This window comes from Equus przewalskii, chromosome 7 (assembly GCF_037783145.1).
Source record: "Equus przewalskii isolate Varuska chromosome 7, EquPr2, whole genome shotgun sequence".
NCBI classification, from domain to species: domain Eukaryota; kingdom Metazoa; phylum Chordata; class Mammalia; order Perissodactyla; family Equidae; genus Equus; species Equus przewalskii.
The window spans coordinates 41,890,019-41,916,120 of NC_091837.1; the positions used below are offsets into that span (position 1 = coordinate 41,890,019).

The 26,102-nt window shown below is 37.6% G+C and overlaps 1 protein-coding gene and 1 long non-coding RNA gene across 16 annotated transcripts in view; one reads left to right on the top strand and one right to left on the bottom strand.

Moving 5' to 3' along the window:
• GREB1L (GREB1 like retinoic acid receptor coactivator) overlaps positions 1-26,102 on the bottom strand; it is a 243,667-nt gene that overhangs the window by 29,494 nt on the left and 188,071 nt on the right. For all 15 annotated transcript variants that reach the window (XR_011542603.1, XM_070629709.1, XM_070629713.1 and 12 more), the window contains 3 exons: positions 12,750-12,930; positions 10,774-10,966; positions 2,121-2,254 (listed from right to left, as the gene is read on the bottom strand). Coding sequence is in view for 14 of the 15 variants with exons in the window: in XM_070629709.1 (XP_070485810.1) it covers positions 2,121-2,254; positions 10,774-10,966; positions 12,750-12,930 (508 nt within the window). In the remaining variant the exon portion in view is untranslated. The remainder of the gene's footprint in view (positions 1-2,120; positions 2,255-10,773; positions 10,967-12,749; positions 12,931-26,102) is intronic.
• LOC139084823 (uncharacterized) lies at positions 136-24,269 on the top strand. The gene is made up of 2 exons (XR_011542610.1): positions 136-284; positions 21,893-24,269. It is a non-coding gene; the product is annotated as an uncharacterized lncRNA (long non-coding RNA).

Here is a 26,102-nt window from a genome sequence, read left to right on the forward strand (position 1 = left end):
GTCTTTGCCTCATCCCAACACGTCCCCGCCCCCAACCTGGACTGCCAGGTAAGGGAATCACTTTGCTCAAATTGGAAGTTTTTACAATTGCAGAGCAGGTGAAAATAAATCTCTCATTTATGTGCTATTCCTCAGAAAGCCAGGCCTGCTGATAAAATGAGAACAAATGGGTAGAGGACCCACTTGCAGACATGAAGAGCTGCTGGTCAAGAAAGTAGGTGCTGGGAATTCAAGGTCCCAGGCCCAAGCTCAGTCAAGCCTCTCGTGGAGCCAGCAAAATGAGGGTGAGTCTGAGAATTTCTTTCTGGTTGCCAGCCAGCAGCATGTCCTGATGCCTAGCAGCTGGGTAGGCTAAGGGGGATTTCACCTTTGTTCCACTTTATAATTCTATTTAAAGTGAAGTAAGTGGCCCACTGGCCTTACTCATTAAAGCCTACGGTCAAATACCAATTAAGGTCATCAAATGAATAGTGTGGTTTTGAAGTACTTTAGAGCTGGGAAGGCCCATGGATGCCCTGGATTCTGACCACTCCATCTTTTCATAGAAGGAGAAGGAGTTAGGGGGTTGAAAGAAATTCAGCTAGGTGCCCAAGATCAACCAACTGGTCAGAGACAGAGCTGGGTCTAGATTTCATTCAGCTCTCTGACAATGTCTTCTTATGTTGCAAGGATTTAGTAGATTGGGGAAAAGTGAAGAAATCCTTCAGTTCAATCAATCCTGGATCAGTCCCTTCGAGTGTTGGAGGAAGTAAGCATAGATGATCCTTGTTTAAAGCTTAATGTTTTTTGCCGGGCCATGTAGGAAAGCCAAAGTTAGAACAAATGGTAACTTTGATACACAGGCATTTACATTTCACACTCTGAAAGAAATATGAATTTAGAAGTCCAATATATTATATTTGCTTAAACTGTAATTATAGTTTTGTATTACAAAAGTTGTATGGAAGTTGATGGGATCATTCATTAAAATATGAGTTATGAAACTCTGAATGATGTTACTAGAAGGAAAGATACATTCCAGGCTGACGAGTGGAACAGGTGGGTGGGAAACACTTAAAGGGGAGATTCATGGGAGGATTTTGGAAATCTAAGCTCACACGTGCTGTGAAAGGATTAATTCCCAGTGTCAGTTAAGTCTTCTCAAATCCAACAGCTGCAAAAACATAAAATCCTACTCCAAGCCTGCTCCTTTTCCCAATGTGGAACTGTAACTGCTGGATCAGATGCATCCACCTGTCCTCATTTTGATTTTTTTTCTTAGCAAAATTACAGGGCAGGTTGTTAAATGGGTAGCTTTTACAAATTGGAGCTAATTTTAAGAACTAGAGCTACTAAAAAGTGGAATGTGCCTCATCAAACTGAGCCCAACTGCCCCCAAATCACTGGATGATCAAACAGAATTCCGTAGTAGAGGGCAGGGAGGACCCTCTCTTAGGTCAGTAAATTCTAATGCCCCTACCTACTCTTGGAGTCTATAATTCAAGGTCAGAGAGGGAAAAATAGGAAAAACATTTACTCCTCCAGAGTTTGATCTGGAACTGGGGAATAAAAAGAAGGCAGAGGAAAGGAGATAGAAGAATCACGATCCTTAACTCCCAAGGTCAAGGCCTGGAAGAGGAGCACTCACTGAAATGATCTAATTGTTCCTTAATTTTCTCCAGTCTTTCCTCCAAATCTCTCATAGTAAATTTAATTTTTACCCAGTCATCTAAGGGTACCTGCCTGTGGTGGACAGAGGAGAAAGGAAGAAACATGTAAAGGTGTAGGGTGGCCGGTGGGGGAGGCTAGACCTCAGAGGAATGGCCTTTAATAAGCAAATCACTCTCTGCCGTGTAATCTCCCGGTGGTAGCAATGCAGCATGCTTGGAGACGATTCAAGGCATGGAAAGTGGTTCTACGTCCCACTCTGGGTCGCTAGTTTCCTTTGCTGGTCTTGGAGGATCACAGAAAACCCATCTGAGAAAAAGGTCATCTTAGGAAAGGCTATTTTTATTCTGCCTTTGCATGTCATCTGCACAGCCTGGGCTCCACCCAACTCCCTGTGACACTGATACAAAAGGCTTCTGGCTATTCTAGATATGCACGTACAGCTAAAGAAAAGGCTGAAGGTCTTTATTTACCTCTCCAAGAGCGTGTTCACCATTTTTTCAAAAGTCTCGTCACACCTCAGAAGTGGGCTTGTGATTCCCCACTGTAGAGACTTACTGTACTCATTCAAGCCGAAGTACAGCTTCTCCTCGCAGCTCATGTCCTCCTGATGCAAAATACAGAGCAAAACCCAGTGAGGACAGGATACAATGTGTCTTGTTTTCTAGGGGGAAAGATCCAGGTTATTTCCTGGAAGGTTAAAAAAAAAATTGTGAATAAACAAGTAGGAGTACATCAAACTAAAAAGCTTCTGTACGGCAAAAGAAACTACCAACAAAATGAAAAGGCAAACTATAGAATGAGAGAAAATACTTGCAAATCATATATCTGGTAAGGGGTTAATATCCAAAATATATAAATAACTCACACAACTCAATAGCAAAAAAACCAAACAATCCGATTAAAAACTGGGCCAAGGAACTTGAATAGACATTTTTCTAAAGAAGACATACAAATGGCCAACAGGTATATGAAAAGATGTTCAACATCACTAATCATCAGGGAAATGCAAATCAAACCCACAAGACATCACCTCATACCTGTTAGAATGGCTGTCATCAAAAATACAAGAGTATAAACCAATATGACCTCAATAAAATAATTTTTAAAAAAGACAAGAGATAGGTGTTGGTGAGGATATGGAGAAAAGGGAACCCTTGTGCACTGCTAGTGGAATGTAAATTGGTGCAGCCACTATGGAAACAGTATGGAGGCTCCTCAAGAAATTAAAAATAGAACTACCATATCATCCAGCTATTCCACTTCTGAGTATATATGCAAAGGAGATGAAAACAGTCTATCGACGTGATCTCTGCATTCCCATGTTTATTGTAGCATTATTCACAGTACCCAAGGTATGGAAACAACCTAAATGTCCATCGATGGATGAATGGATAAAAATGGTGTGTATATAAATATATTCAATGGAATATTATTCAGCCATAAGGAAGAAGGAAATCCTGCCACTTGTGACAACATGAGTGGATTTTGAGGACATTATGCTCAGTGAAATAAGCCAGATAGAGAAAGACAAATACTACATGCTATCACTTCTATGTGGAATCTAAAAAAAAAGTCAGAGTCACAGAAACAGAGTAGAAAAGTGGTTACCAAGGGCTAGGGGTTCGGGGAAATAGGGAGAGGTTGGTAAAGGGTACCAACTTTCAGCTATAAGACGAATAAGGTCTGAGGATCTAATGTACAACCTGGTGACTACAGTTGATAACATAGTATTATATAAATGAAATTTGCTAAGACAGCAGAACTGAAATGTTTTCAACAAAAACAACAACACAACAAAAATGTATATAAATATGTGAGGTGATGGATGTGTTAGTTAACTAGATGGGAAGAATCCTTTCACAATGTCTACATGTATCAGATCATCACGAAGTACACTTTAAATACCTTGCAATCTTGTCAATGATATCTCATAAAGCTGAAAAAATATTGTGTTTCATTATATAGCCTGATACCAGCTCTACAATCATCTCTGAGGCACTAGCTGAAATTTCTTTTCACTTCAAATGAACTTAATATGTGATCAGTGGCATGTTGACATGCTTCCTTAAGGCAGATGGTAACTACATAGATGGTTTGTCTTCTCTTTCTTTTCTTCAGACATTTTCTGAGGAATAGCACTTGTTAGGCCAGCATAGTCACAAGGTCGGATTTTTTTCTCTCTGGAAGCAGCTCTCTATACTGGTGCACATGCTATCCATAAAACTCTATGGAGATGGGCAAACTCAAAAACTCCTCTATTATAGAAAACTTAACTTCTCAGACAGCATAATTCATATAAAATTCATAAAAAGTGATCCTTTGACAAACAAAAGTTATTTTTAAACTGCAATAGATATTCCTCTGCTTTTTTAAACAGAATACACAGTCTTTAATCTATCCCCCATCTTGATGACTCAGTCCTCACTGTGAAAATGAATAACTATTTTGGGATGTGACACAAAGATTCCCTCAGAGGATCCTGAGATGTGTGACAAACTGCTTGCTTGTCCTTAAACTAAGCCTCAGAATATTAAATAAGCTGTTCAGTTCAAGTATCTGCTTTTTGAAATAGTTTCTTCTCCTCTTTTCTAGATTAATTTTTCACAGTCATTTCTTCTTGCTGTCATGTTGCCTATGCATTTTAGTCTCTTGTTATTTATTATGTATTGACATTTTTCTTTAAAAACTCTCCAACTCATTTCATAAAGGTAATACAGCTGCTTAAAATGTATAATATGATAAAAATAAATTAGGCAATCAGAGGAAGAAGCAGCTAGGGTAAGAGAAATAAGATTGGGCCAGGGATAAAGTTAGTACTCTCAAAAAGGCATACCAGAATTTTCAGCACATCTTGTTAGAGGTGGGGTACAAATCTGTTTCTGAGCTTTTTAGCAACCCATCCAAAGAGATGAGCAATTATGTGATTTATAAGGTCCATATGATAAAAATAAGGTGTTATTTAATCGACAGCTTTTAAGTTTTTGAGACCCCCCCCCCCCAAAACCAGTTAATCCTGCTCTTTGGAAAAGGGTCTTATTTAAGAGTAAATATGCTTTACAAGAGGACCAGAATATCTTCTTATGAATACTGGAGCCTTAGAGCATACACTGAGAGCTATCTATTGTTTATTGGTTTGCTTGTTTCCTTCTGGTTTCTTGGCTGTTCTCGATAGTTGTATCAAATAAGTCATTTCAGGATGAAAAAAGTCATTCAGCTGAGTTTCCCTCTGTATCTGGACAGCAGGCACTGAGTCAGAGGAAAAGTTTTATCTTAAATGTACTTGGTCTTCACATTCCTTCTCATCCTTGGTCCTGCTTCTTTGGGGAAGTATAAAATCCTCCTCCAAGCCTATTCCTTTTCCTGATGCAGCATTGTAACTTGCTGGATAGGATGCATCCACCTGTCCTCATTTTGATTTCTCTTTTTTCCTTAGCAAAATTATAGAGCAGGTTGTTAAATAGATGGCTTGTGATCAATTTGAGCCAGTATGGGTTTCAAGAACTAGAATGACTAAAAATAAGAATTAGAAGTGAATAATTTCCTCAGTCTGTTATGTTTGCATTAAGTTGTAACTGTGGTTTTGTATTTAAAAAGTTGTAACAGAAGTTAATGGGACCATCCTTTAAAATATGAGTTATGAAACTCTGAATGATGTTACTCTAAAGAAAGATATGTTCCAAGTATCAGAAATCACATGATTTATCAAATCCCTGTGTCTTTGAGGAAAATGTCCCTTCTCTTAAAAAAAAGTCTTTGCTGAAATGCAAATTGGTACAGCCACTATGAAAAAGAGTTCCTCAAAAAATTAAAAATAGAACTATCATATGATCCAGCAATTCCACTTCTGGGTATTTATCCAAAGAAAATGAAAACACTAACTTGAAAAGATATATGCACCCCATGTTCATTGCAGCATTATTTACAATAGCCAACATAAATGGAAACAACATAAATGTCCAGTGACGGATGAATGGATAAAGATGTGGTATATATATACAATGGAAAATTATTTGACCATGAAATCTTGCCGGTTGCGACAACATGGATGAACCTTGAGGGCATTATGCTAAGTGAAATAAGTCAGACAGAGAAAGACAAATACCATATGATCTCACTTATATGTAGAATCTAAGAAACAAAACAAAAAGAAAACACCAAGCTCCTAGATACAGAGAACAGGCTGATAGTTGCCAGAAGCGGGGGAAGGGGGTGAGCAAAATGGGTGAAGGTGGCGGGGCTGGCCCTGTTGCTGAGTGGTTAAGTTCACACCCTCCGCTGCAGGTGGCCCAGTGTTTCATTGGTTTGAATCCTGGGCGCGGACATGGCAATGCTCATCAAACCACGCTGAGGCGGCGTCCCACATGCCACAACTAGAAGGACCCACAATGAAGAATATACAACTATGTACCGGGGGGCTTTGGGGAGAAAAAGGAAAAAAATAAAATCTTAAAAAAAAAATGGGTGAAGGTGGTCAAAAGGTACAAACTCCAGTTATAAATTATAACTAAGTCATGGGGATGTAACGTACAGCATGGTGATCATAGTTAATAATACTGTATTGTATATTTGACAGTTGCTAAAAGAGTACATCCTAAAAGTTCTTATCACAAGAAAAAAAATTCTGGGGCTGGCCCAGTGGCCGAGTGTTTGAGTTCACGCGCTCTGCTATGGCGGCCCAGGGTTTCGCTGGTTCGGATCCTGGGCGCAGACATGGCACTGCTCATCAAGTTGAGGCAGTGTCCCACGTCACACAACTAGAAGGACCCACAACTAAAATATTTACAACTATGCACTGGGGGGATTTGGGGAGGGAAAAAAAAAAAAGCAGAAAGAAATAAAAAAAGAAGATGGGCAACAGTTGTTAGCTCAGGTGCCAATCTTTAAAAAAAAAAAAAATTCTGTAACTATGTGAGGTGATGGATGTTAGTTAGACTTACTATGGTGATCATTCCTCAGTATATACAAATATGAAATCATTATGTTGTACACCTGAAACTAATATAACGTGTGTCAATTATATCTCAATAAAAAAAAATCTCCCCCCACCCAAAGTCCTGCCCTCTCAGTGACCCCAGCCTGCAGCTCTCCCTGTCCTTTCGCTGCCGTCTCTGCTTCTCCTCCAGCCAAATGCTCTGCTCTATGGATGCTGTTCCCTGGAAGGTGACCAAGGACTCCTGAGGCCAAATCCAGAGGCCTTTATGTGTCGATCCTCGGCCTCGCTGCCCTCTCGGCAGTTGTTTTCATTATTTTTTTCCATCATTTTTTTCTACACCAGCTGCTTCAGTGACCATTGTTTTTGAAAAAATATTCCAAAACTACATCATAAAGCCCAATCCAAACTCCAACTTTGCAGTTGTGATGGTGTACTCACCTCAGTCTTAACTCACTCAAAATCCATCTCTTCTGCCATTTGCAGATAAATCTTCCTCTTGGCCTCTTTTTCCAACTGAAGGCATCACCTCAAAGGGATCTCTGACTCTTCCCTCTTCCCCAATAAACAAATCCTAAAAAATGTACCATTTCTCCCATCCTTTTTATTTCCAGGACCACTATTCTGATTCAGGTATTTGTTAATTCCAATCTGAATTATCAGAAAAGCCAGATGACCTGTCTCCCCATTACTAATCATTTTGACTTAACCTCTGTAGTTAATGAACTGCCTTAGTTCAGCCTGTTGGTATCTCCTGAAGCTGAACATACGCATATTCTATGACCCAGCAACTTCACAACCAGAGGTACAGCCAACAGAAATGCATACATATGTCTACTAAAAGGCATGTGCTAGAATGCGTATTGCAGCACTATTGGAAATAAGTGAATAGGATGGATAAGTGAATTGTGGTGGAGTCACCCAGAGTAATCTATATACAGCAGTAAGAATGAATGTTTTGTGACTCATCCAAAATATACAAGAATCTCACAATGTTGAGCAAAAGAAGCCAGATACAAAAGAATGCAAACTGCATGGTTCCATTTACATAAAGTTCAAAACTAGGCAAACAAAATCTATGGTGTAAGAGGCCAGAATAGTGTTACCCTTTGGTGGGGGCATGCCTGGCTTCTGGGGTGGTGGTAGGGTTCTAGTTCTTCATCTAGGTGCTGGTCCCATGGGTGTGTTCAGTTTGTGAAAATTCATTGAGCTGCACGTTTACAATGTTAATATAAAAAATTTAAAAATGTGTATACCGGGGCTGGCCCCGTGGCCGAGTGGTTGGGTTCGCGCGCTCCGCTGCAGGTGGCCCATTGTTTCCCTGGTTCGAGTCCTGGGCGTGGACATGGCACTGCTCATCAGGCCACGCTGAGGCAGCGTCCCACATGCCACAACTAGGGGGACCCACAGTAAAGAATGTGCAACTATGTACTGGGGGCCTTTGGGGAGAAAGAATGAAGTCTTTGAAAAAAGGAGGAAAAAAAAGAAAAAAAAAGAAAGAAAAAAAACCTTAAAAAAATAAAAATGTGTATATTTTCATAATATTTCTAATAGTACTATGCCCTTGCTAAAAAATTGTTAATGCCTGTGTAATAAGTAAGTGTAAGCTTTGCCAGCCTGGCACTCAAAGCCTCTCTATGTATATGTCCAGGTTCCTTTTGCATCCTGCTAAGTATTCTCTGGAAAATGCCCAATGCTTCCTCCTTTGTGGCCCTGCCCAAGCTGTCTGCTGCCAGGAGTGCCTGCTCCCCATCTGTCTGCTCCATCCTTCCTCTCCTTCAAGGCCCATCCTTGTGCTCTCTCCACCATGTCGCCTTTCCTGGTGCTCTCAAATGGATGAGACTTCTCCCTCATTTCAACCCCCAGAGCGTTTTGATTTTTTGAAATTGTCTTATTCTACTTTCTTTTGTTTTTGACAAATAAAAATTGTATATATTTAAGGTATACAACTTGATGTGTGTTTTTCAATTGAGATATAAATGACATATAACATTATATTAGTTTCAGGTAATATACATAATTATTTGATATTTGTATATATTGTGAAATGATCACCACAATAAGTCTAGTTAACATCCATCATCACATGTAAACAATTCTTTTTCTTATAATGATAATTTTTACGATCTACTCTCTTAGCAACTTTCAAATATACAATACAGTATTGTTAACTACAGTCACTACGCTGTACATTACATCCCCAGGACTTATTAACTTTATAACTGTAAGTTTATACCTTTTGACCCGCTAGACAAATTTCACCCACTCCCTCACCCCCCACCACTGGTAACTATCCATCTGTTTTCTCTCTGTTTTATTCTGCTCTGGATAATAGTGACTTTGATATATACTTTGCTTTCTCCTGTAAACCATCAGTCCTCTGTGTGTTCTTGGAAAGCTCTAACACAAGCCCACAAATGTTCAGCAATATGTTTTGAATTAGTTACTTTGCTTTTCTCAATTATTCCTCCCTTAGGACATTGGCTTCCGGAGGCTGATCATTAGGAGCTTCTCCCCTAAGTGTGTGAAGTTGTTGTAAATTAGATTCAACATTTTTACCTTTTCTCTATGTTGATCTCAATTTCATAGGGATGATTTTTTTTTAAAACTTTAATTAGAATATAATGACTAAAATATAATTATTTTGAATAAATCCTGGGTATATCTTTAATTCATAAATATGTCACAAGATATCTCTATGATAAGAATCCTTTTAAAAAATATAACCATAAACCACTATTATGCCTAAAAATTAATCAATCATAGGAGTGATTTTTAAGGAAAATTATTTTAAGCTTGTTTGTCTATTACTCATGTCAGGAGAAGATAAAGGGCAGAAGCTATGAGCCTTCTTCCTATCACTAGTATCAGTAGTCTTCTGGAAGAGACTGAATGAACAAGGTAAATTAGGATGGTTCTCTTTTTTCCCCCCCAACAATGTATTAAAACTTAACATTTAATAGGAGAACTATCTGCTGGATTAAAAAACCATTTTTCCATTCATCAGTTCTATTGGCAATCACACTCTGGGTCAGTGCAACTGCTTGGGTAGCCCACAGGCATGCCTCACATTTTAGAGGCAAAGGAACCATGGTGGCCTCTTATCTCACCCATAACTTCACCACCCCATATATGGAGGGAGTCAGTGTGGAGAAGATACCAACAAAGCAAAAGTTCAAAGCAACCTCTGTGTGACGGTGAACACGTTGAGATAGTCCTCCTAAGGGAGAGACTACTGATGCCAACATGATTTAGTGACCTGAGTTTGCCTGACTGCAAAGAGCAGACCAACACTCAGAGCTCAAGTCAGGGAAAATTTACCTCCTTCATAATAGAATGAAATGCACTGGGTTGATAAATAGTTATTCTTATGTAAGATATTTCTGGCATCTTTTACTTAAACATGTTTATTTTAAAATATCCGATTTGTTCAGTATTTTTAAATGAAGGATCCATTGCTTAATGGCTAATCATTAATGACTAATCTTTATTTTTTTAATGAAACATTTCTTTGATAGTATATTTAACATCCAATTTTATAGGTCATAGAAATTATTTTTCAGATATTAGGGACTGGAACCAAAAAATATAATGCCTTGAATAATGTTGAGATGACTATTCTAACACATTAAATACCACTCCTGAGTAATTTAGAGTAACAGTATCGTCATCCTCTGTTTCAACCATTAGTCTGTGAGAACTGATTAAATGGAAAAATCCAGTTGCTGGGGGAGCATGAGAGTAATTAACAGTGATACAGATCAGTAAGACTAAAACATGACAGAGAAGCCATCCAACAGGACAATACAATTTCCAGGTCTCAGATTGAAATTAATCATTTAAAGGCACAAAGATAATCAAACATATTGATGGTGTCAGATAACTTCACACTTTTTTGGGGACAAACTGTATAGGATGGATAATTTTGTGTCTGCATGATAACCTAAAAAAGAACCACGTAGTCACATTTATATAAGACACTATTCACTGGTTTTTAGTCTTATAAAAATTGTAATTATATGGACTTTCAGAAGATAAAGCATGTTAGTTAGATTTTCAAACTAGCATATAGGTTGTTAGATTTTCAACCTCTTGTGCTATATTTTACAAAGCCACGACAATATTTTATTCAAGGTTATGCCCTGGGGAACTGAGAACACGACTATGTATCAGAGAATAGAACAGAGACTCACCATGCTGTCCAGCTGTATCCAGTGAACCTCATTACTGGAGCTGATTCGGGACTGTTGGGTCTGCAGAGTGTATGGAAAGGAGCTAACCTGAAGCACCAGGAGGTTGAAAGCTTCCAGAACTTCTCTGCAATTAATGACTCTATCAGCCAATCCATGACTGGGTTCACCAAGTGACAAAGAGCCCGAAATAACACTGTAGAAATATTGAAAGTCACATTAAAACCTCCTAATTTAACTGATTAGATGCAGAATTGGCATCAAAATGGAAAAAATGTCTTAGCTCGTATTTTTCTAGTTCTTCTTAATTGGGAGCAGGAGCAGAAGCAACCAACACTTGATTTGGAAGAGCAAAAATTACACACTCCTTCTTACCCCTTTCAGACAGATTTCAGTGATATTTTTTTTTCCTTTTTCAGTTTGCCCCTGATATACCTCAAAGTGTAACTCAGTTATCCTGGCCAAGGATGTCTAAATCTGTAGTTGAGATGGATCACTTCAGTTTGAAAGCTCACCTGAACGAGGGAGCTTCTCTATCAAAACGTGATGCTTATAACTGTGCAATGATCTGTACCCTAAAGAGACACCAAAGCTGCAAGGGATCCCTGTTGTGTTAATACCACTCTCCTCCCTCCCTTGAGGCTGCTAGACTGTGGGGAGGGCTCCTCCTACTGCCTCCCCGTGACCAACATTTTCATATCTCTGAAGCATTTTCAGTTCTGTTCAATTTGGATGTACCAGGTTGCCATGCAGCCTCAAAACCAATTTTTTTTTTTTTTTCTCAAAGAAATAATCTCGATGCCCTGGGGAACTAAACAGAGAGAGATACAATCAGGAATCCTCCGAGCTACTACCCCAGACTTTCAAAGATGAGGTATTCAAGGTCAGTGAGCTCTTTCTGCCCATAGAACACTAGCAGTAACTGAACAGGATGTGGGCAAAATTCTTCCCTTCTTTCCTTCCTTCCTTCTTTCTATCCTTCCTTCCTTCTTTCTTTCTTTCCTTCGTTCCTTCCCTCCTTCCTTCTTTCTTTCCTTACTTCCTTCCTTCCCTTCCTCCCTTCTTCCCCCCTTCCTTCTAAATCTAATAAGTTATGCAAGATCTTCTTTATACCTACGTACGGCTCAGATTGTGGAATACCAAACACATTCTGGCTTCTGAATAAGCACTTTTGCAATTCTGACATTTCGACCACAGATCAAAAAAATTCCAGATTCCTAAGCTCAGTGTGTCCTTAAGAAAAGGAAATCTATAAATGCTTGATGATGCCTGAAATTTCCCTCCCCCTTCATGGTGAGGAGAAACCATGATATGCAATATGCGATGAGAATTTGCCCCCTTTAAAAAAAATTATTTGCCTTTTTAATCCATAAGAGCAAAGATACCCACTACCAGATAATTACTATCATTGGTCTGGCTCCATCATGCCACATTTACTTTCTTTCATTAATAAGCCCACCAAGAGATAGGATATTCTTTTGCTTAAACTGGTAAATTGTGGAAGGTTTCAGAGCTACTGTCAGGTCATTAAAGTGGCATCTCCACTGCTGTTAAAGGTAAGAGGGAGCAGAGAAAGGCAAGAAAGAGGGGAACTAGCAGAAGAGGAAGGAAGAAAAGAGAAAAAGAAAAAAGGAAAAGAATGGGGAGTAGTAAGAAGGAAAGCATGTGGCCCTTCTGGGAGCTCAGTAACGTCCACCTCCTACTACCACTCTCTCTCTGAAGCTGTTGAGTTCCACAATGCTCTTAAGACCGTATTTTTAACAGGAATTTGTAAAGTCACCTCAGTAAGGTTAAAATAAGAGCAACATTAAATTGGTAAAAGTTGAAGAGGAAGGAAAGAGTAGGAGTAAGTTACCAAGAAGAAGATACCAAATGTTAAGGGTTCTTGGGCTTTCAAATCATCACCTTTGAAATGATTTATTACGTAACAATTACTGCTGCAGAAGAAATATTGTATTTGCTCACTCTGAAGCAATCACCTCGTTAGTTCCACATGGGAGTTGTCATGAACCAGCACAAACAGTGTGTATGGGTTCTGTTTCACCCTCCGCATAAAAACTTCAAACTTGGTTTGAATCTCATTATCTAGACGAACAACATATTTCTCTGCTCTCTGATAAGCTGTCCCATTTTCCTCCAGACCCAAGTCTACAAGGACACCTGCCAAGAAGAAAAAAGAGTTTGTCTTTTTACATACATATATATAAACGAGATAAACTTAAGTTCAGTGTCAACTGATATACTGGGTACTAACCATATATAGAGATTTACAACGCAGCTATTTTTCCTTTTTCATGTTCCCCACCAGAATTTCGAGGAGGAAATATCCGATTTCCTGTTCTTTAGAACACCCCTCCCCACCTCCCCCACCTCCCCCAAATGACAACAGGGAACAGTCTGAGAAGCAGTTAAATGTATGAGACCTCTGTTTAATTAAGTTCTATTTATGTGAAGTGCTGCTAACTGCTACTGCAGGCCACTCGGAAAAAAATGAAAGTTTGGGCTACAGCTTTCGGCCAAATTAATATAATCACATAAGCCTTCCTTACCGCAAATTTAGCAACAAAACATGTAAGAAAAAGGAAAATAAAATGTGATGTCCAAAGATACTAAAGCTAGAGCTTTTTTAGGTAGTATTTTACTCATTTTTATACAGTGACAGTTTTGCACAGTATCTAGAGTGTGGGAAGCCCTCAACGAATGTTGGATTATGTACCAAATTAATAAAATGAACTGAATTACCCAAGATTATTCTCTCTATATTCTCAAAATGTTAGAAACTATGAAACTTTAGTACTGTATCATTATCTGTCTACAATAAAGTTGTTTGTACATAAAAACATCTAAAATAGTTCTAGGCACACGAAGCTGTTGTTGGGATAATTAATTAAAATACCAAATACATCTTTAAAATGAAGAGACAAAATGGTAATTATGTGAGGCGAAATATGTGTTAATTAACTTTATGTTGTAAACATTTTGCAATGTATACACATATTAAATCATCACACTGCACACCTTAAACTTATGCAATGTTATATGTCAATTATATCTCAATAAAGCTGGAAAAAATCCAAAACACAAGGGCACAGGAGCACGCCCCCCCCCCCCCCCACTCCAGACACTTAGCTGCACAGAGGGAGGGCTAAGGCCCCTGAGAAGAAAGCCTTGTGACTCAAGCCCGTGGACCTCCAAGCAGAAGGAACCAGAAGACTGATTTGGGGGTTAGATATGTTACAGAGTCCTTGAGGACCAGCCTGGACTCCAAAGGCTGAAGGATATCTATTTAGCATCCATTACCAGCCCAACTCACCAGCCCCAACTATGTGAAAAAAAAAGTAAAATTAAAAAATAAATTAATAAAAAGTAAAATGAAGAGAGCTTTATGAATCATGTTGATTTAGTTTTATCTAGCTTTTCTTTTCACATAAAATCAACTCAATTAACAACTACACGCAATTAGCATCTAGATGCTGTAATAGTAATAGCTCTAAATGGTATAAAAGAAAAAGGAAAAATGTTTTGCCATCAGAAAAATTCACTATACCAGAAAAGGTAAACAGAAAAGTAATTTTGCTTTTAAACATTTTTCATTAGGAGCCTTTACTCAGAGACTTTTTTCAATTTCCACCCAAATGTAATCAAATGTTGTGAATATTTCGAAAGGCAATCAATCAAACATTTAACTTGGCAGGTATTCTGATTTTTTTGGAAAGTGAATTGCTTGTAAAATTCATTCAACATTCGACAGTGATGGATTGAGCATCTGCTGTGTAGCAGGTACTATGTCAGGTATTGTGCTAGGCCTGGGGACACACAGGAGAACAGGACAAAGATCTTAATCTCCTGAGGCTCATGATGAGGAAGATGGATAATTCTGGCGAGTGTCATGATGGGAGAAAAGTACTATGGGGTAGAGAGGGTGAGCAGAGGCATAGAGGGAGGACCCACTTAATCTCTGGGGTTTCTGTTTCCTTATCTGTACAATGGGGAGAGTAGAACCAGTTGAAATTTAGTCTATATTTCCTAAGTTTATCCTTAGGAAATATGCAGTGTGAGTTAAGGGCATCCTAATATAAAAAGACTATAAATAATTCATAAAGAAGAAAAAGATATATCTTATGGAAAATTAAGAGTTGACCACATTTCAAAACAAATGAAATAAAGACTGATTGTATGCGTTGGACAGGTTAATTCCATATATGCCCTTAATGGGAAGACAAAGTTCCATGAATCTAAGAGGTGGTTCTCTTAGATATAACATGGTATATTAGTCCATAACTATGCAGCCAGCTGCCTCTGCAGTGGTGAATTTGGGTGGGGAGCTGGCACGTCAGAGGTACTTGATTGTTTTATTTCTAACTGGGCATTTATAGTAGGTCATCCTTACCTTTAAATTTTGTTTTAGACTTGCTTTTATTTTTAAGTTTTGTTTCTTTCCTGGTTATGAAAGTGATAGATACTCATCTTGGAAAAACTGGAAAGTATAGAGATATATTAAAAAAGAAAAATTATCCGTAGTTCTTTAACTCAAAATAAGCCACTGCAAACATTTTTGTGCATTCCTTCCTGTCTTTTTTCTATGCATGTTGTGCTACCTAGCTCACATTTTATAATTGTATATGCTGATTTTTTCACTTATAATTGTAAAGTAAGAAACAAAACTATCATTATTTACTAATAACTTGTCTGTGTAGAAAACACAAAATAATCCACAGATAAATCAATTAAATTAATAAGAATTTAGTTAAGTTGATGGATTCAAAATCAATTTGTAAAAATTAGCTGCATTTCTATATACCAGCTGAAAACAGTTAAGAAGTGTGTTTTTAAAAAAATTTACAATAACATTAAAAAAAATTAAGCACCTAGGAGTAAGTCTTATAAAAAGTATATAAGACCTTCATGGAGAAAATGATGAAACTGTTAATGACATTAAATAGAGCTATATTATAAAATATAGTTAAAACTAAATTCTTTTCAAATTTATTTAGAGATTCAATGTAATTCCAATAAAAATTCTAATAGTTGTTTTTTTAGCTTGAAAAATTGTGTAAAAAATTTACATGTCAGAGCAAAGGACCAAGAATAGTCAAGACAGTCCTGAAGAAGAAAAGGTGGTAGGGATTTGCCTTGCCAGAGACTAAGAATTATAGAGGTGTATTAATAAGATGGAGCAGTTTTGGCACATGGGTAGACCCTAGAAACAGACTCCCACACATATAGAAACTTGATTTATTATGATAAAGCTCACATGGCAGATCAGTGGCAAAAGTAGGGGCTCTTCAGTAATTGGTGCTGAAGAACCAAGAAATTATATTGGACTTACCTGATACACAAGAAATTCAGGTGGAGTAAAACTTTAATGCAAAAGACAGACTAAGACTTTTAGAAGACAATATAGGAGAATAATTGTATGACCTCATAGAGGACTTCTTATGTACAAAAAGCCAAAGGATAAATTAAACTTAAAACTTATATTCATCAAAGACATTATAAATAAAAAGACAAGCTTCCCAAATCTGTAAAAAATATTACTAATGAAGGATAAGTATTCAGAATACATTAATTACTCCTACAAATCCAAGAGAAAATGGGCAAAAAACTTTAATAGGCATGTCCCAGAAGAAGAAACCCAGATGGCCAAGAAACATTGGAAAAGATGTTCGACCTCATTAATAATAAGGAAAATACAAATTAAAACCACAACAGAATGGAATCATAGCAAATTAATAAAAATTAAACAAGATAATTGTAAGAAAGAAGTGGATGGAAAAAAACCCTATGTATCTCCTCATTTCTGCAAAACAAATTCAAGAAGCATAAACCAGAAACTAAAGAGATTGGTTGCCAATGGCGGGGGTGGGGTGAGTGGAAAAAAGGTGGAAAGAAGGGGAGAATGGGAACAGGGTAAGTATGAGGAGGGAGAGACAAGTCTCTGAATATACCATTTTGTATAGCCTTTGCTCTTAGAACCACAGCAACAAACAAAATCAACCAAGAATGGAGTGGGGGGCGGGGGAGGAACGCAAAATACAGTCCAAACAGTAACAGATGAAACCTAACATAACCACACTGATGGGGCTGAGGATGAAAAGAACAAACCCAAGTAAAATCAGTGTCTTGGCTGGATACTATAAGGCTAAAGACAAAAAGAACTGTACACAAAAATATGAGTTAGCAAATCAGCTTCTCACAGGGGGATGGGTTAGTAATTGCGTAATTTCTAGAAAAAAATAAAAGAAGTGAATAGAGTATAAATAATGAGAACCAAGTTTCTCCTTATCAGAGAAAGAAGTTACGAAAAAAGAAAGGAGAAAGACTAAAATGAACCTTGTGGTGTAAATACGGAATTGGAGGTATCAATGTGAACTCATTTTTTTTTGAGGAAGATTAGCCCTGAGCTAACATCTGTGCCCATCTTCCTTTACTTTTTATTTGGAATGCCTGCCACAGCGCGGCTTGATAAGCAGTGCGTAGGTCCACGCCTGGGATCTGAACTGGCAAACCACAGGGCTACTGAAACGGAGTATATGAACTTAACTGCTATGCCACCAGGCTGGCCCCTGAACTCATATTTTTAAGAATAGATAGATATATAAATAAACAGGTGTGTGTGTACATGTGTGCATGGGTTAATATACATACATATATTTCTTATGTCTGTCTGCTGAGTAAGTCTAGGAGCAATGACACCCAGTAACAATAAGCACACTTAGCACCCAGATTTTGGTTTCTAAATACCATTCTTGGGGCCGGCCCTGTGCCCAAGTGGTTAAGTTTGTTTGCTCTGCTTTGGCGGCCCAGGGTTTTGCTGGTTCAGATCCTGAAGGTAGCGTTCCACATGCCACAACTAGAAGGACCCACAACTAAAAGATACAACTATGTACTGGGGGGATTTGGGGAGAAAAAGAAAAAAAAAAAACAGTTGTTAGCTCAGGTGCCAATCTTTAAAAAAAAAAAGAATCATTAAAAAATAAAATAAATAAATACCATTCTTCAATAAAAGGACTAAGGGTTCACTGGAGAAGAGGTTAATTCAAAGTTTGGGGTGGAGAAATTAAAAATAACTCTGGAATGTCTTGTGGTTCTAGAAAATAAGGAAATACATGAAAAGGGATGGTGACATGTTAAAAGAACATAAGCAATGTAGGTTCATCAATTGTAACAAATGTGCTACTCCTGTGGGGGATGTTGATAACAGAGGAGGCTGTGAATGTGGGGTCAGATATGAGATGTCTCTGTACTCTCCTCTCAATTTTTTCTGTGCACCTAAAACTGCTCTAAAAAAAGTCTTTTAAAAAAAGAACAACACCAGAGCTTACCTGAAAGAGTTCCCAATGACCAAAGCTAGAAAACTTGAGCACCAAAATAAATAATAATAGTGCTGGGAATGACCCATAGCATAAAATAAACATTCATGAATCCATGCTGATATAAATAAACAAATAAATAAATAAGGAGGAGGAGGAGGAGGAGCAGCTCTTCCTTACAGAAAGATTAAATTAATGAATTCCTACTAATACATGTAGGCAAAATGATGGAAATGTAAATTCACCATTATGCAAATACCACAATAACTTGCAGGCAAGATCCACTGATGGATGCTAACAGCATAGTCTCAAAGTATTCCCCCAGGACTTTATATAAACTACAAAGAGGAAAATAGTAATTTTACAGTGGAGAAACCCGTCAGACACCACCTTAATCAACTGATTGGGGTTAACATCACCAATAATAAAACATATCAAAATCATGTATTCCCTGATATGATGCACTAAGAAGGACATCATATCACTTTTGTGGTATTCTTGCCAAAAACACGTAACCCGAATTAATCATGAGAAAACATAGGACAGTCCCAAATTGAAAGACCTTATACAAAACAACTGACTAGTATTTCCCCCAAATGTTAAGGTCATGAAAAGCAAGGAAAGACTGAAGACATGCTACATATTGGAGACCAAGAGGACCAACAACTGAATGTGATCCTGGAACAGAAAAACAACAATAAGAAAAAGACTAATGAAGTCTTTAGTTAGTTGTTAGTATTGTTTCATGATTGATTTCCTGTTTTGATAACTGTACTATGGTTATATAAGTTAACTTTAAGGGAAGGTGGTGAAAGGTATACATGAACTTTCTATTGTACAGCTTTATTGACATATAGTTCACATAAAATTCACCCACTTATAATGTGCAATGCAATGTCTTTTACGATAGTCAGAGTTGTACAACAATCACCATAATCAATTTTAGAACATTTTCATGACCTGAAAATGAAACCGCATACTCTTTAACCCTCACCCCTCAATTCTCCCCTCAGTCCCTCAGCCTTGGGCAGTCACCAGTCTACTCTCTTTCTCTACAGATTTGCTTATTCTGGAAATTTAATATAAATGAAATCATATGTGATCTTCTGTGATTGGCTTCTTGCACTTGGAATAACGTTTTCAAGTCTCATCCATGTTGTAGCATGCATAAAACTTCATTTCTTTTTATTGCTGAATAACATGTCATAGTATGGATGTACCACATTTTATATATCCATTCATCAGTTGATGGACATTTGGACTGTTTCCACTTTTTGGCTACTATGAATAGTGCTGTATGAACATTTTGTGTACAGATTTTTGTGTGGACATATGTTTCTACTTCTCTCTCATTTCATACTTAGGGGTGGAATTGCTGGATCATATGGTAACTCTGTGTTTAACCAACTGAGGAACTCCAAGACTGTTTTCTAAAAGGCCTGTGCCATTTACATTCCCATCAGCAGGGTATTAGGATCCAGTTTCTCCACATATTCGACAACACTTGTTATTGTCAGTCTTCTTGATTATAGCCATTGTAGTGGGTGGGAAGTAGTATCATTGTGGTTTTGATTTTCATTTCTCCACTTAGCTAATGATGTTGAACATCTTTTCATGTGCTCATTGGCCATCTGTATATCATCTTTGGGTAAATGCCTATTCAGATCCTTTACCCATATCTTAGGCTGTCTTTTTATTATTGAATTGTCATAGGTCTTTAAATATTATAGATACAAGTCCCCTATCAGATGTATCATTTGCAAATAATTTCCCCGATTCTGAGTTCTCTTTTCATTTTCTTGAAAGTGTTCATAAAGCACAAATGTTTTAATTTTGATGGTGTCTAGTTTATTTTTTTATTGTTTGTGCTTTTGGAGTTATTTCTAAGAAATCACTGCTAAATCCAAAGTCATGAAGATTTACACTTTTATTTTCTTCTAAGAATTTTACAGTTTTAGCTGTTAACATTTAGATCTTTGATCTATTTTTAGTTACTTTTTGTTTGTGAGGTAAGGGTTCAACTTCATTCTTTTGCATGTGGCTATCCAGTTACCCCACCATCATGTGTTGAAAAGATTATTCTTTCCTCATTGAATGGTCTTGGTATCCTGGTCAAAATTCAGTTGACCATAAATAGGAGGGTTTGTTTCTGGACTCTCAGTTCTATCCCATTGATCTATATGTCTATTCTTATGCCAGTACCACACTGCCTTGATTACTGTAGCTTTGTATCGAGTTTTAAAATGGAGAAGTAACAGTCTTCTAACTTTGTTCTTTTCTTAATAGTGTTTTGGGTATTCCAGGTCCCCTACATTTCCATATGAATTTTAGGATCAGCTTGTCAATTTCTGCAAAGAAGCCAGCTAGGCTTTTGACAGGGGGTGCAATGAATCTGTAGATTTGAGGAATACTGCCATCTTTGAAATATTAAGCCTCCCAATTCATGACTATAAGATGTCTCCATTTATTTAGGTCTTCTTTAATTTCTTTCAACAATGTTCTAGTTTTTAGAATATAAGTTCTACACTTCTTTTGTGAAATATATTCCTAAGTATTCTGTTCTTGTTCATACTATTATAAATGGAATTGTTTTCTTAATTTCATTTTTGAATGTCTTGTACTGTTTTGTGACTTTTCTGTAGACCTAAAAGTATTTTAAAATTAAAAAATTTAAAATAAGCATGACCATATCAAATATTTGCCACTGAAACACATACACAGCTAGTGGGAGTGTAAATATAACCATTTTGAAAATAATTTATCATTATTTAGTAAAGTTGAAAATATATGTAACCTATGCACTAACAATTCTACTCCCAGAGAAACTCTTGTATATGTGTACCAGCACTGTTTGTAAAAAACTAGAGACAAAACAAATGTCCATCAGTAGTGGAAATCATTTTTTAAGATGTGTGGTACATTCACATAATAGAATAATAAAAAGCAGTAAATTGAATAAATTACAGCTACACACAACAACAGGGTCAATCTCAGGAATGTAATGTTGAGTGTAAAAAGTAAATTATTAACGAATGCATAGAGTGTGGTTCCACTTACAAAAAGGTTTAAAGTATATGACATTAAACAAGATATTGTTTAGGAGTTATGCATTATGGCAAAACTATAAGCAAAATAAGGGAATAATAAAAACAAAATTCAGGATAATGGTTACCTTTGAAAGAAGAAGGAGGTTAGGATCCGGAAAGAGAACAAAAGTCTTCAGTGTTCTTTATTTTGGTGGGTACATGGGTGTTCACTATGCTGTGATTTTTAATACCCTTTATAAATTTTATCTATTCAATATTTAAGATTTCTTAAAAAGAGGGAATGTGAATGTCTATCCACATTTTAGAAAATATTTGAAGACATCAATAGCTATACTAGATTCTATCTGATGGATATATCATCAATAAACAGCAACTATGTTTTCTCCTCACTTTCTATTTTGAATAGTATAGAAAAGTTGGTGCAATAAAACACTTGTATACCCTTCCATTAGTTTCATCAATTGTTAATATTTTGCTACGTTTTCTTTTTCTCTTTATTACTTCTTATTTATTGTTGTTGTTGCTATTATTGCTGAATAATTTGGAAGTAAGTAACTCATCATAATATTCACCCCTAAATATTTCATAGGAGCAAAGGCATACACTTACATAACTACAATATCATTATTATATCCAAGGAATTGAACAACGTCGATATAATATTCTCTAATACATGGCCCACATTTGAGTTTCACCAATTGTCCCAGAGCTGTTTTTATTTTATTTTTAATAAAATAAAAAAGCTTTTTATTTTACTTTTAGGTCCAGGATCCAATCAAGAATCAAGCATTGCACGTGGTCGTCATGTCTCTTTATTCTCCATAATTGAAACAGCCCCCTGCCTTTTTTTCTTTTTTGGTCTTTTCACTGATATTTTTTAAAATGCAGGCTAATTGTTTTGTAGAATGCCACATCATCTGGATTTTTCCGGGAGTGTCCTTGTGATTAGACTCAGGTTAAACAGTTTTGGCAATTATACCACACAGGTGACATTATTTATTTCCCTCTGCTCCTAATGTCAATCTGTCCCATGATTGGAGATGGCAAAGCTTGATTACTTGGTGATGACAGTGTCCACTGCTGGATTTCTCCATCGTAAGGATACCTTTTACTTTTGTAATTTTCAATGTGTGATGATGCTTTGAGACTGTGCAGCTATTTGTTCCTGAATGACATTATACCTAATGATTTAGTATACACTGACGATGCTTCTCAGAGTCAATAACTACGTTGGTAGTGCAAAATAGGGGTTTTTATAATTCTATCATTTTCCTCTATTTATTACTAGTATTTTTTTGTAAAGAAGGGCTTGCCCCCCACCTCTCACTCTTCTTGTCTCTTTTATTTTTTAGTATTACCATGGACTCATGGGTTTTTAAAAAAATTCAATAGGTTGTAATCCATTGCCATAATCCTTTTTGACACTTAAGATTACCAAATTTGATCAGTAAAATCCCGTTCAAGCAGGCTGCTATGTCCTTTTGACACATCCCCATCAATCTCTGAGTCCCTACCAAGCTTTCTCGCTTTCTGGCACAGCAAGTATTCCAGACTGTCGCACCTCTGAGCTGGGACACTGGAGAGTACATTTATAAGCCAGATCTAGAGGGAGGCCAGATGTGCACATTGATACTGAGATGTCGCTGTTTTTAAGACTTTTCAGTGGACAGAGCAAGGAAACATTTAATTTTTTTCAAATTATGTGTTCATACTTATATCTATCTCCAATTTAAATCTAAAAAGGATATTCCTTACTTTTACCTATTCCATACCTGAGGCTCCCTTGTTTCATTTGAGAACTCTGGTGTTCAACAATATTAAAATATTTACCTATTTGCTGTATCCTATGATATACACAAAATACGTAGTTTTAAAATTATCCTTGCCACTCCCAGCAACAAACATAAGAAGTAAAATTCAAGATTTATTTACAATTCTTTTTGCCCTTGAGATATATCATATTGAGAGTGCATAATAAGAAAACTGCGTTCAAAAAATACTTGAATTAATTCTTTTTGGCGTGTGGTTATGTTATCAACTTGTGCAGTTAGGTTCATTTATTTCTGTTTGTATTCAATATTAAGTTTTTTCCCATCATTTTAATTCATGTTTTGAATATGTAACTCATTTATAAGGATCAAAAGTCAAAACTATATAAAAACTTATAGTCATTCCATCCCTGTCTCTTTCACCCCATATGGATAAACTTTTTCATTTATTTCTGGCTTAGCCTTCATGTTTTGTTTTTCAAAAATATGCACAAAGGCGTGGAATCTGAAAATGATCTGAAGTGTTGAGAAATGGCTGGTCTGAGAAAGGTCACTTTCTGTCTTCTTATTTATCACAGTTCTATAGGATTAAAGTTTATCTTCTAAGTCAGGAGCAAATCTGTCACATTTTTCCAACTCCACAATAAAAAATGGACATCAGGAGGGTCCCCTGGGGTACCAACGGTAGCACAGAGAGATTCAGGGCCATGTCTACCTAAATACTAAATCTTACTTTTGACATGAGTGGGAATTTAGGAGGCATCAGTAATCCTTCTTTTATGACATTTTGCAACTCACTGAGTTCTCGAATGGAGCCAGTGGTGGCTGGGAATTGCTGTGATCCTTAAAGGTGGTCAGTCTGAACCTTGGGGAGCAGCCACAGGTGGTGCCAGTCGTGGACATCTTTCATAGAAATAACCACCTCGAAAGGCCCTGGAGAGAACCTTCTAGGATGCCAAGGACTCCAAGCAGCTAGATTGTAGTTGCTTATGCCCCTTTTTTCTTTATTGAAGGCTACAGGAAGCCAGGTGTGTTTAAGGAAAACTTGAGCATTGGCCTATATTCCCTTTTATGGGATTAAAAACATCATCATGTCCTCTGAGGCCGTTCCTCTAAAAACTCTAAAGGAGAAGCAGCAATTTTTCGACCACCCAAGGGCCTGGAAGGGGAATAATCCAAGAACATATGCACCAAACCCACAACACCTCTGAGCACCAGCGTCAAAGGCCACAAAGGTGGAAAGTGAATGAGCCGCCAGAACCATCAGTGGAGGAGCTAATCAGTCTGAATATCAAGTAAAACCGATACTTGATCTAAATGTCCGGGAATCTAAAATGTCCAGGTGTCATTAAAGATGACCCACTATTCATCTCAATGCCCCGTTATACTGCCTATTTATTTGGAGAGAACAATGTATTCTGGCTCAAATGTTCTTATCCCTCGATGTTTTTTAACAAGGAATTTATTTCTAAATTTTTAATCTCATTTTTGTTTCTTGCTCTTTCTCATCAAAAACATATCCCAAAGAAAAAATAAAACTACTCTCAGTTTTAGCTGTTCATCTTCTCTGTGGCTAGAATTAGTATCTTCAAAGTTTTGGTATGTAAAAACATTCTAATGCTTAAAAGGATATGAAAATCAAGAAAATATTGAATCATTAGAGCACGCCGGGTTTTTAAGTATTATGAGAACAATGTGCATTCTTTCACCCTGTCAATCTCTTTTCAGCCAATAAATTACCTGGGAATTGAAATCGCTGGTTAAAATCCCTGCTAATCGCTTTCAGGGCCCATTGTATCAGCAGTCCCTTTGTCTTCTGGTGGCCCAGCTGGCTCCCTCTGTCCTCCCGCTGGCAGAGAATTCTCTGATCTGGGTTTGGTGGGACTTGTCTGTGTGGGTGTACACTGCTGTGCTGTTTGCTTGGGTAGGGAGGGAGGCAGCACCAGAACTGCACAAGAACAGCACTCTGACACAGAGGCAGCTTCAGAGTCCTGTGTGACCGACAGATGCACCTGATCAGACACACTGGAGGCCTCTACTCTTGGCCAAAGTAGATTTCTGAAATATGGGTTTTTTTTTAAAGGTTGGCCCTGAGCTAACGTGGTGCCAATCATTTTTTTTCCCTTCTTCTCCTCAAAGCCCCTCCAGTACACAGTAGCATATTCTAGTTGTAGGTCCTTCTGGCTCTGCTATGTGGGAGCGTGCAAACTTAACCACTCCACCATGGGGCTGGCCCCTAAAACATGGTTTTAATGACTACATTTGTTTTTGCCAGAGGACTACAAATATTACTCCTATGTCTTCCTTTTAAAATAGATGTTAACTTAAAATTCAGTTCAAAAAAGTGTTACAAAAAATTAATTTCAGCAAATATTACGTGTCTGCTGTGCCACAGACAAGACAGACATGTTCCCTGAATATGCAGCTGAAGAGAAAGAACATTAATAAACACACGGGCACAACATGGTGCAGCGCGCCATGGCTGGAGCACTGCAGGGCGCAGATGAGCACCAGTGCATGAGTTGTAGAAGAAAACCTAGGAAAGAGCATGCCTTGGAAGCTAAAGGAACTGCAGCGTTTAAAGGAATGGAAGTCACCTGTGCAGTCAAGAGTTTACGTAAGATAAGGACTGAGAAGGTCACTGGTAACATTGGGGAGAGTCCCATAAGGGTGGGAGTTGGAAGTCCAGGCCAGTTTGTAGGGTGTTGAAAGCACCTGGGAGCTGAGGAAATGGAGATAACAGACCACTCTGCTTGGCAGTTAGCTAGAGGAGGATGCAGAGGAGGGTTACGTAAGATTAACAGAGGCTTATTTTGTCTTTGAGAGAGTGAGGCAGGTTTAAATGGATGGAATGAGCCCCAGGAGAGAAAGAAGTTGAAAGTGGCAATGAGAGAAGAGATAATCAATAGTGTGAGGTCCAGGAGAATGAGGAGAGGATGGCACCTGGAGCAAGGGGGGAGAATGGGCTTAAATAGAGGAGGGCAGCTCTGTCACTGATCAGGAGGGAAGGCGAAGAGAGAGGTGTGCGTACACTTAGGTTTCTAGATTTGGAATCAAGATGTTTTTATCTGAAGTTTTCTTCTTTTGGGGGCAGAGGAAGGGAGAAGTAGGTGGCACGGTCATTTGCTAAGAGAGAAAGATGAGGTCAGAAATTTGAGTGAAATAGAGTCTGTAGTAGTCAGCCACTATGGAAAATGGGAGAG